Source organism: Ovis aries, chromosome 8 (assembly GCF_016772045.2).
Source record: "Ovis aries strain OAR_USU_Benz2616 breed Rambouillet chromosome 8, ARS-UI_Ramb_v3.0, whole genome shotgun sequence".
Lineage (NCBI taxonomy): Eukaryota > Metazoa > Chordata > Mammalia > Artiodactyla > Bovidae > Ovis > Ovis aries.
This window is the reverse complement of record NC_056061.1, coordinates 73937878-73950061: the sequence shown is the minus strand read 5'-3', so window position 1 is coordinate 73950061 and position 12184 is coordinate 73937878. Positions and strand designations below refer to the sequence as shown.

General features: G+C 40.5%; 1 protein-coding gene across 6 annotated transcripts in view; it reads left to right on the top strand.

The window, feature by feature from the left end:
- The first annotated feature begins 1293 nt into the window (after positions 1–1293).
- The window catches only part of KATNA1 (katanin catalytic subunit A1), a 32708-nt gene continuing 21817 nt past the window's right edge, over positions 1294–12184 (top strand). Inside the window, exons 1-5 of one of the 6 annotated variants that reach the window (XM_060419801.1) lie at positions 1294–1568; positions 3275–3409; positions 9149–9248; positions 9498–9672; positions 11911–12068. In XM_060419801.1, the coding sequence (XP_060275784.1) occupies positions 9511–9672; positions 11911–12068 (320 nt within the window). In that variant the 5' untranslated portion in view covers positions 1294–1568; positions 3275–3409; positions 9149–9248; positions 9498–9510. Of the gene's footprint in view, positions 1569–3274; positions 3410–3548; positions 8580–9084; positions 9249–9497; positions 9673–11910; positions 12069–12184 lie in introns of those variants that run through there. The other 5 variants (XM_042253594.2, XM_042253596.2, XM_042253595.2 and 2 more) reach the window with 5 other exon arrangements.

Below are 12184 nucleotides of genomic sequence, written 5' to 3'. Positions count from 1 at the left end.
CCTTAGCCACTGTACTAATTGAGATATAGAACATTTCCATCACCTGAAAAACACTTCCTCATGCCTTCTGGTAGTCTAATCTTTCCCCTCATTTCTCCCAGCCCCCAATCCAGCCTCTTTCTGTTAATATAGGCTAGTTTTGCCTGTTCTTGAATTTTATATAAATGAAATCATGTAATATGTATTCATTTCGTGCCCTCTGAGAAGTTTTAAAACTAAACTATAAATTGCCTGTATAATTCAACATACCTTTTCACTCAGAAAAAAATGAAGTTTAATTCAGTCTAAGGCAATTAATCTGTACCTCATTTCTTCATTTCAAAAAGATACACTGTATCTTCTTATACTAATTATACTTTAACATTACAATACAGTTTACATGCATCATAGCAAAACTTTTTTTCTACTTAGTTGAGAATTTTACAAGACTTTAAGCTTCATGAAACATCCTATTTTGTTGACCATGTATAAACTCAATGCCTACAGTGCCGCCTGGCACATAAGTACTCGATTAATAAACATCTGTGGACTGAATGGATGTATTTCCCTTGAATTGCTTTTATATAAGTCTGTGTTAAATTAGGGGATGTAAAATCAGTATGTTAAATATTTTTAAAAGCAGGGATGCTTTAAAATCAGAATTTTAATTACCAAGCTCTTCTAGAGGAAACCGCGTCTTAAGTGCGTCTATTTCACCTTAGGTGAAGGAAAAGCCTGGAGATTAAGGCTGGAGGAAGCCTGTCCACAAGTTCTAACTGTCCATTACGTGTATTTCTATACATCGTGGAACATCATAACTGTGTTTGTAGTTTGGTTGCATTAAAACATTGACCAAAAAAAGAAAATAAAATTTCACTAGCATTGTGTCCGAATATCTTTGGTCACTCATTCTCTATTTTACAGTATTCATGTCATATCGCTAGAAGCGCCGCAGCCAAATTCTGAGTGTTTGGTTCTAAAACCGGATTTGTCATAAACGAACTGTATGACCCTTGACATTCACCAGTAAAATGGAAACTCTAATCTCCTAACCTCTGAGCAGCGTGATGAAAATCAAGTGGGAGGAAAAGTGAGCAAAGCATTTCAGAAAACATCGGGGAACTGGAAGCGTTTTATAAGTAACTAGTACTTATTTGACTTATTACCATCCATCGGCGTGACCTGTCCGCAGGGGACGCGGTGCCCGGGACTGCGCAGGCGCGCCCCTCGGCCCCGCCCACACAGTCGGTCCCGCCCACCTCCGTCCGCCCCGCCTAGCCGGCGCCCGGCGCGCGCACGCCGCCTGGCGTCCTCGCTCCCGGGGCGTTGCCCCGCGTGCGCTGGAGTCACCGAGGCCAGGCTTGGCACCGGAAGTGACCCTGGCGGGTCTGCCTTCAAAGTCTGGGCTACTTGAAGCAGCATCTGGGGCTCGTGACGGTTGGACCAGACAGTGCTAGGTCCGTGAGCAGACAGCAGGGTGTCTGGGGCAGAACAGGGCAGGGCCCTCCTTCCTCGCTGCCCGGAACCCCGCTCGGCTCTCCCCCCTACGCCCGGCAGTGGGCGGTTTCCCGAGAGCCTCTGCGCCGCAGGTGAGTGTCGCGGGGATCCCAGACCCCCGTGATCAGGGCTCGAAGGGACTCTGTGATGCGATCCCGCTGCGCATTCTGCTTGTGAGCCTGCCGGTGCCTGCGCCGAGGTTCTAGGTCCTCGCTGTTGTCGCTGACACCTGTGGCTCTGGTGGCGGTCCTCCTACCTGAGGAATCCTGTCTGGCCGGAGACTTTTGGGGGCCCCTGACGATCCCATTCTAGGCCTGTGTCGTTAGAGACGTCTCCGGTCGACGAACCTGTTTTTATTTCTTCGCTTTTTTGACACGTTCCCCGCCCGAAACCCTCTCCCTTGGCGGGGGCGGGGAGGGGGGTGCAGGGAAGCAAAAACCTTGACTTTGGGGATTACATTTGTTAGGTAGCTGTGATATTGTTAAGGATGTTATTTCGTACTTACTTTGGAGCTGGGCATCCTACAGGAGGCTAACGACTCTTTGTTTCAAGTTGGTACCTTTTAGAAAAAGTATCGCTCGAAACTTTGTTTCATATTGTGTATTACGTGCTGATAAAGTTAGAGATGGACGTGGATCCTTAATGCCTTGTGGGGGATAGACTCAAGCCCTCATTTACTCAAAAATAATTTTCTCTTTTAAGTGCCAAGTGCCATTTTTATATCAGTGACTAACTTCTGATAACACACTGCTGCACCTCTCTCTTTTGAAAGCACTCATGTATGTCTTCCTCTTTGAAATCAGATCCTTAGGTACTGCTGAGGACATTCTTAATATTTTAGAATGTGTGCGATATATCTTTGCCACATAGTCACAATGTTAGAACACCAAGGTATCAAGAAAGATTCTTGTGATGTTCATGCAGGCCAAAATATCTCAGTGTGCAGTCCTGTTTTCTTTTCCAAAGGAGATGGTTTTTGTGATCGGTGAGTTCTCACACAAAGAAACAGTGGCAAAACTCTTTGTCTTGCATTATTTATACAAGTATTAACTTGTGACTTGTTTCATGCCTTAAAAAAAAAAAAAGAGGTAGTGCCAATCAACGTGTTTTTTTATTCATGTTTTCCTTTACTTATTTTTCTTTCAATGCCAGTCAACTTTCCAACATTCTTAGACTATGAAAAGCTATATAAAGGTCCTTTATGGCATTAGTTATTCAAGTAGCTTTTACATTTTAAAGATTCAGTGCTAGGTCCATAGTCTACAATGGATTCTGCATCTTATTTTGAAACTGGTATCACAGTTCTGACAAATACTAAGGATTAGAGAATCTTCTAGAATTTACTGTGTTAACAACAATGTTGAATTTTGGTTTACAACAATGGTTTGGGCTTGTTTGCTTTTTAGCTCCTTGACTGGTTTAAAAGATAGTGTGTCAAATCAGTCTGGTCAATATTGATAACATGCTAAATAGGTTCTGCCTGTGGTGTTAATTGATATGGCTTGAATATGGCTTTTAAGTTACATTTTAATTGTTATATTCACTGATTTGTTTTGTTCGAGGTAAACTGAAAGTTTACCAAATACGTATATATGTTTTTGTTTACTTGACCAGGTCTCTCTTGGTGCTTTTTTTTTGCAATGATAACTTTTTTGTGCTTCTTATTTATCATATGATGATTATAAAGGTATGAATGTATGCCATGCTATAATTGGTCATTGGTCACTATTTATTGTGCTTATTTGTAATCATCAGTGACTGACTGTAAATTAGCATTATGGTTGCTTTCATATTCCAGTGATGAACATTCTGAAAATTGCTTCACAGTGTATTGTCACTGCTGAAGTTACACACACTCAGCTTACTGAAATGCGTGCAGGAAAATGCATAATTGAGCCTCATCTGTTTTCAATTTAGGACATTAGTTTTGCAGGTAAATATTTTTTAACATTGATACTGATTTTTTAGCCTGTGCTTAATAATGTTCAGGTCTTGTTTCCTCCTACTTAGCAAAGAAAAAAACACTGAGGCTAAATAAAATGATATCCCACTAAACTTCACATATTTCAAGGTCTGTCTTATTTTTGTATTCAGTGCAATTCCTTGTACCTCAGTGTGTGTTCTGTAATATTTCTTGAGTGAATGACTTTTGCACATTACAGTAAAAACTGTAGTGAGAGTGGAACCCTGTCTAAGATTCCTTTAAAAATTAAGTGGGCATGGTATCTTGTTTAGGTGTGAAATTGGGAAGTTCCGGTATTTGTTCTGGACAGAGAACAGAAATCTTAGAGCTCAGGTATTTGGATCTGTAACCTTTTTCGGTCTCTTTGAATGCTTCTTTCCCTGTCTCTTTGAATGCTTCTTTCCCTAATCCTGGAGAAGTAAAGATACTTTGTCTTTTTATAGAGATACTTACGGAGAAGGAAATGGCAACCCACTCCAGTATTCTTTCCTGGAGAATCCCATGGACAGAGGAGCCTGGTGGGCTGCTGTCCATGGGATCACACAGAGTCCGACATGACTGAAGCAGCTTAGCAGCAGCAGAAATACTACACAGCATCACATCAAGTTTGCTAGAAATTTTGTTGTAATACTGAGTTTTTAGTGTTTAAAATAATTTGACTCTGTTGTTCAGTTGCTGAGTTGTGTCTGACTCTTTGTGACCCCATGTACTACAGCACATCAGGCTTCCCGTTCCTTAACTATCTCCCGGAGTTAGCTCAGACTCATGTCTGTTAAGTCGATGATGCCATCCAATCATCTAATCCTCTGTCGACCCTTCTCCTCAGATCAATTCACTTCAGTCACTCAGTCGTGTCTGACTCTTTGCGACCTTGTGGACTGCAGCATGCCAGGCCTCCCTGTCCATCACCAACCCCAGGATCCTACCCAAACTCATGTCCATTGCATCGGTGATGCCATCCAGCCATCTCATCCTCTGTCGTCCCCTTCTCCCACCTTCAGTCTTTTCCAGCATCAGGGTCTTTTCCAGGGAGTCGGTTCTTTGCACGAGGTGGCCAAAGTATTGGAGTTTCAGCTTCAGCATCTCTCCTTCCACGTGATTTCCTTTAGGATTAACTGGTTTGATCTCCGTGCTATCTAGGGACTCTCAAGAGTCTTCTCCAACACCACAGTTCAAAAGCCTCAATTCTTCAGAACTTAGCCTTCTTTATGATCCAACTCTCACATCCATACAGGAAGACTGGAAAAACCATAGCTTTGATTATGCAGACTACGGCAAACTGATGACTTTGCTTTTTAATATGCTGTCTAGGTTTGTCATGGCTTTTCTTTCAAGGAGTTTTTTCTTTCAAGTGTTTTTTAATTTTGTGGCTTCAGTCACAGTCTGCAGTGATACTGGAGCCCAAGAAAATAAAATCTGTCACTGTTTCTACTTTTCCCATCTATTTGCCGTGAAGTGAATGGGACCAGATGCCATGATCTTAGTTTTTTGAATGTTGAATTAAAGCCAACTTTTTCACTCTCCTCTTTACCCTCATCAGGAGGCTCTGTTACTTGAATTAAAATTTCATGTTGCATCTTACTTAGGTTAAACGAATGAATTTCGTCATAAACTAAAATACTCAGGACATTTAAGCAAAAGGGTGGTTCTGACAGGAAGGATCATATAAAGGAAAAACTTTTATTTTTTATCCAGGTAAAGTAAGCATAACCTATACTTAACGGTTATTTTTCTTTTTAATAATCACTCTTTAAAAACCAGCAGTGTGTTTTTGGACAATCTCATTTTTATGATTTTACAATCTCATTTTCTATTAATTGAATCAATAGGTAGTGTTTTCAGTCCATTGTGGTTAAAATTTGGTCTAAGGGCTTTTTCTTCATATATGTTCATTTCTTCAAGTATTGCCAGATACTGTCAGGTAGACCCAAATTCTGTCCTCCTGAAGTGTAATTTTGGCAGTGATAAGGATATATTGTTGTTTATTGGCTAAGTCATATTCGACTCTTTGTGACCCCTTGGACTATAGCCCGCTAGGCTCCTCTGTCCATGGGATTTTCCAGGCAAGAATGCTGGTGTGGGTTGTCATTTCCTCCTCCTGGGGATCTTTTTGACCCAGGGATGGAACTTGCATCTCCAGCATTGACAGGTGGATAGGATTCTTTACCACTGAGCCACCAGGGCTTCCCAGGTGGCTCAGTGGTAAAGAATTGGCCTGCCACTGTAGGGTCGGACATGACTGAGAATGCAGGCACTAACTAAGGATATATATTTGGAAATTTAAGATTCCTGTAAACTTACAGTGTTGACATTCATTTGAGAAGAGTGTCTGAGACTTAGAGATGCTAAAAGAATTGGAAAATTTATTCTTTGTCTGACATTTAAATTTTCAGTGGTATTTTGATACATTTTCAGTAAGCCCATCGTTTCTTTGATAACCAAGAATTTTTAGGTCATTTTTAATGTGGCCTTGGGTTGACTTGACATTTATTTGTTAGGAAATGCCCATTCATTAACTCCTTAGGAATTTTATCTGAGTAGATAGAAGTATCCATAACACAGAACCTTCAAAGAAGGCCTGGAGTGACTTCTCTGAGTTTTGAGACAGTGAACCCTGGCCCTCAGAAAAACAAAAGGGCAATAATTAAGACTTTTTTTTTTAAAGTAGGGGGTGGAGTGGGATGGGGAGGATGAAAGAGCCAGAGTCAGTTTGCTGTCCATGCCCACAGGATGTTTTCTAACAGCTTCTAACAGGCCCCCCTGCTGTGCTGTGCTGGGTGTCACTCTGGGGCATATGTAGCTTCAGGGCCAAGCAGTCCCACAGTTGTGGTGGGGATGGGTTGGGGATCAGGGAGTGTGAGCTTGCTGAGGCTATGAAACTGGACAAAGGTGAGACATCTTAGTAGTGAGACAGAACCTGGCAGCACTCATTCATTCCAAGACTTCCCAGTGTCTGCTGTGTGAGAGGCCTCGTGGTGCTGGGGATATATGCATAAAATAACAGCCATGTCCCTGACCCGGAGCTTTTATTCAGGTGGAATATTATCTGTGGTCATGACTCCAGAAAGTCATGGGATTTTTTTTTTTTCTTTTCTTTTGGACCGCAGATGATCAGTCTTGAATTACTTATAGAGTCAGTTCATAGCTGTATTGCTTCATAACAAATTACTCCAAAACTAAATGGTTTAAAGCAGCAAGCGTTTATCATCTCACAGTTTCTTTAGGCTCTGGGTATAACTTAGCTGGGTGCTTCTGCTTCAGAGTCTTTCACAGGCTGTAGTCAAGGTACCAGTCAAGGCTGCAGTTATCTCAAGGGTCGGCTGAGGAAAGATCCACTTCCCCACTCCCTCACGGCATCCTTGGCAGGATTCAGTGTCTCTGGACCATTGGACTGAGGGCCTCAGTTCCTCTGTTGCCCTTGGGCTTCTGTTAGATCTTTGCCCCATGAGGCTATGTATGGTCAACTCACAGCATGGTAGCTGGGCTCCCTTTGGAGTGGTCCAGCCGGAGAGCAGAAGACGGTGAGCAAGGCAGAAGTCACAGTGTAATCTCAGAAATGACACTTCGTTATTTTTGTGTATTCTGTTTGTTACAGGCTCACGTTCAGGGGGAGATGATTACACAGGGGTATGGGCACCTGGAGGCAGAGGTCATTGAGAGCCATCTTACAGGCTGTCTGTGATTATTGATGGGCATAAGGCACTTCTTTTGTTGTAGTTATTTAACCCTAACCCTACCCTTCACCCTCTTTATCCACTCATATTTCCCTATCTTACCCTCCATAGGCACTGTAATATATTTATTTTCTTGGATGTGTATATATCCTTTGAAAAAGTGTTTTATATACCACATATAAACATAGCATACTTTTAAGTTTATAAAATGGTATTGGGGATTTAGACCTTGTTCTGTGTCTAAGGGTTTGTTTTTTTTTTTTTCTTTTCCCACCCAATCCTGTATTTTTTGTTTGTTTTTTTGGCCGAGCAGTTTGTGGGATCCTAGTGCCCTGACTAGGGACTGAATCCCTAGGCCCTCGGCAGTAAGTGTCAAGTCCTAACCACTGGACTGCCAGGAAATTCCCTTAACCCTGTAGTTTGATGATATATCCATGTTGCTGCTTGTACATTTTCTTCATTGCTTCCCATCTGCTACATAGTATTTGTTAGTGCATGCAACATACTTCCTTATCTTTTCCCTAGCAGGAAATAGATTACCTCCAACTACTGGATATCTCAAACAGTTTTGTCATTAACATCCGAAAACAAGTTCGTTGGTGGGTCTGTGTGAAACTTCGCCTGGAATATTTATAGAAAAGTAGGGTGGCAGCATCATAGGATAGCTATGTACATAATTTCTCTTAAGTACTACCAGATCTCTCTCCAAAATGATTGTAGGAGTTTTTGCCCACAAACTGTATGTGAGGGGATGTCTTTTTCCCCACATTCCTGCCAGTACTAATTTTTTTTTAATCTAGTAAATGTAAAAGAGATCTCTCACACTTTATTTGCATTCTTCTATTACTAGTATCTGTACTTGCTAACCATTTGGGTTTCCCCTTCATAAATTGCAGTTTATGTGCTGTTCGTTTTTTTGTATGAAATTCTTTTGTCCGTTAGTGTAAGGCGTTATCAGGTGGATTTGCTGATCTTAGATTATCCTCGCATTCCTGGGGTAATCCTTCTTGATCGTGAGTATATGTGTGTGTGTTGTGCACGTGCATGCGTGTCCTTGTCGATACATTGTTAATTAGCTAATGTTTTATTTAAGATTACTACATCATGGTCTTAAGTGAAATAGGCTTTGTATTGTTCTTAATTAGTTTTCAAAATTGAGGTGGTGGCTTCCTGGCGGCTCTGCCGGTAAAGAAACCACCTTCAATGCGGAAGGCGCAGGAGATGTGGGTTCGATCCCTAGATCAAGAAGATCCTCTGGAGAAGTGAATGGCAACCCACTCCAGTATTCTTGCCTGGAGAATTCCATGAACGGAGGAGCCTGGCTGGCGTCAGTCCATGGGGTCACAAAGAGTCGGGCACAACTGAGAGACTAACACTTTCACTTTCTACCTCATAAAAAGTTAATCAGTTTCCCCTTATTTTCTGGACCAATTTTTATGTCATTGAAATTATCTGCTGTCTGAAGGGTAAGTAAAAACCCACCTATGAAAACCCCGTATCCATATATCCACATGTTACTAAGTACAAAGACTGTGCTTGGTTTTCGCATCTGGAAAGTTTCGGGGAAGGTACAGTTAGCATTTATTGAAGACCTACTCTTTGCCAAGTAGTGTGCTGGCTACTTTAAATAGTCATGTATTCCTCATGGTGCAACTCTTGGAAGTATGGTTACTCAGGAAGTCCCTGGTAGTCCAGTGGTTAAGACTCCACATTTTCACCGCTGAGAGCCTAGGTTCAATCCCTGTTGAATTGAACTGCACGCAAGTTGTGTGGTGTGGTTAAGAACAAAAAAGAAGTAGTAACAATCCCAATTTACACATTTAAAAACTAAGGCTCAGAAAAGATAAAGGGCTTGACAAAGGTGGCAGGATTACAGTTCTACCAAGATTCTCCTAACATCAAAACATGTGTTTTCTCTGTTTCACACTGCCTTCCAAGAAAAGCGTCTAACATTCTGCATTTGTTCTGCAGATATTCCATAAGACTTGTATTTCATGCACTGAAGTTACCAACTTTGATCTTTTCCTGCTCTCAGAGATTCAAGGTGGACAAGTGCCTTGAGATGAAGGCCCCCAGTCAAGTACCGGGAGACTTTAGAAGAGGGAGGGCTTATTCTGAACTGACAAATTTGGAAGGTAGACATACTGGGAAAATTGCTACTGATCTGAGTGGGACTTTGACACATAGGTAGGGTTTGACTGTAGGAACTAAAAGAAATTTCTCTGAAGGAGTGGAAATTATCATAAGCAAATGTACAGAGATAGAAAATGTAATGTGTGTCAAAGCAAGCTTCTTCAGGGATCCTTGGAAAGTATGTTTTTAAAAAACTCTTTGTAGTACTTATTTTTAAAAGACTTAATATGAAATGTTTCTTTCTTTTTTAGCTTGTAATTGAGCATGAGTCTTCTTATGATTAGTGAGAATGTAAAGTTGGCCCGTGAATATGCATTGCTGGGAAATTACGACTCTGCAATGGTCTATTATCAGGGAGTTCTTGACCAAATGAACAAGTATCTGTACTCAGTCAAAGATACATACCTCCAGCAGAAATGGCAACAGGTAAGATTCGTGACTGCTGTTTGTTTCAGTGGTTTAGAATACTCAGATTTAAATAGATAGTGCTTTTGCAGCTATGCATTAAGACTGTATAATTTATTATATGGATTTGTATATAATGTTACTTAAAACAATGTGTCATATTCACCATTATCAGTATGATGAGTTCTACTTAGTTATTCTAATTTTTGGAATCTAATAGGAATGGTTTTGAAATTTTTTTCTAGATCACATTTTGACCTGATAAAATTAGAATTGACTTTATTAAGCCATTGTTGAAACTGCAGATGACACCTGAATCTCACATGTACCATATTCCCTATAGAACATCATGAATCAGACCATACTTGAATACCATGTGAGGAATTTTAGCCGCTGAGGAGCAGTAGAAATTTATGGGCTTGCTAAGTTGCTTCAGTCATGGCTGACTCTTTGCGACCCCATGAACTATAGCTCACCAGGCTTCTCAGTCCATGGAATTCTCCAGGCAGGAATACTGGAGTGGGTTGCCATGCCCTCCTCCAGGGGATCTTCCCGACCTAGGGATGGAACCCAAGTCTCCTGCGGCTCCTACATTGCAGGTGGATTCTTTATCACTGAACCATGAGGGAAGAAATTTATAGGTAGAAACTATAGAACTTACATGTCCAATTGGATGTGTCATTTATAATAAGATTCAGCAGTGTCCCAGGAGAGAAATGTTATAGAAATTAATAGTCTTTTTGAGCTGATCTTCTACATAGAATATTACCCTCAAGTTCTACTAAACTGCCTTTTAAATAATATTCCATATTTGTCCTTAATTTCTTTAACAGAAAAATAGTCTACCTCTTTGAACTTAACCTCTTTCCTTAAATCTGCCTCTTCATATTTTACATAAGAAGGGGAAAATATTTCATAAATTTGCCACTGAAAGACTTTTAAGACCTTTTGTTCTTAGGCCAGCAACTTTTACTCAAGAAGTCTAAAGTTTTTTATAAGAATATTTAAGTTGGAAATTCCCTAGCTATCCAGTAGTTAATATTCCACATTTCCACTGTAGGGGACACAAGTTCAATCCCTGCTGTGGGAACCTGCAAGGTACGTGCTATGGCCAAAAATAAATATAAATAAAAGATTGAGTGTATTTTTAAAAATCTTTATTGAATTTGTTACAACACTGCTTCTGTTTTATGTTTTGATTTTTTGGCCCCAAAGCACGTAGGATCTTAACTCCCCAGCCAGGGACTGAACCTGCACTCCTGTACCCCCTGTGTTGGAAAGGGAAGTCTTAACCACTGGACCACCAGGGAAATGCCAAGATTAAATGTGTTTAAAAAACAAAGCAGAGAAAAAGAAAGGATATTTAAATCATTTAGTTTTAAAACCAAACATTGCTAGCTTCATTTCTTTCATATATATATATGTGTGCATATATATATGAAATAGATATCATTTTAAAGTTGTCAAGGCAGCTTTAAAAATATATATATATATATAGGTTGTATGTAAATTGAGCCATTTATTTTCTGAAGCTTTTTTTTTCAACCTGTGGGATGCATTCCATTAGTGAATTGTGAAATTAGTCAATTCTGATGAGCGGTTTTAAAGTCAGTTAAGTAGCATAAGAACCATCAAAGCACAACTTGCAGAAGTAATATTTTTACCAAACTTTAAAGGTACACCTAACTTTTAAATTTGTTATGCACTTTGATTTATAATGCACATCGTTATAAGTCAGTAACAATGGCCTAATTAGCCAGAACACTTAATTCATTTTATCAGAATTAATTTTGTAATTAAAAATAAAGAATTTATGAACCATTATTAAAATTTCAACAAAACATTTTGGTATGGTTTCCTGGATATCTGATGTCAAAATGGAGGCTTCTAGCATTCTTAATCAGAGAAGACAATGGCAACCCACTCCAGTACCCACTGGAAAATCCCATGGACAGAGGAGCCTGGTAGGCTTCAGTCCATGGGGTCGCTGAGTCGGACACAACTAAGGGACTTCACTTTCACTTTTCACTTTCATGCACTGGAGAAGGAAATGGCAACCCACTCCAGTATTCTTGCCTGGAGAATCCCAGGGACTGGGGAGCCTGGTGGGCTGCCGTGTGTGGGGTTGCACAGAGTCGGACACAACTGATGTGACTTAGCAGCAGCAACAGCAGCATTCTTAATAAATGGCCCAACTTAATTTGGCAGTGATTTATTAGTTATAGAAATTTAAAGAACCATATTCTCCTTTGAAATTAGGTTTGGCAGGAAATAAATGTGGAAGCAAAACATGTTAAGGATATCATGAAAACACTAGAGAGCTTTAAACTAGACAGCACTCCATTAAAAGCTGCACAACACGAGCTTCCAGCGTCTGAGGGAGAAGTCTGGTCCTTGCCCGTACCTGCCGAACGAAGGTAAGTGGAGGCTCTTTAAGAAGCAAACCGACACAGAGAACTGACTACATTGGTCATGTCTAGGAGGAGAACTGAGGGGCTGAGAGACGGGAATGGGAGAGGGTTTGTTTTTTTAA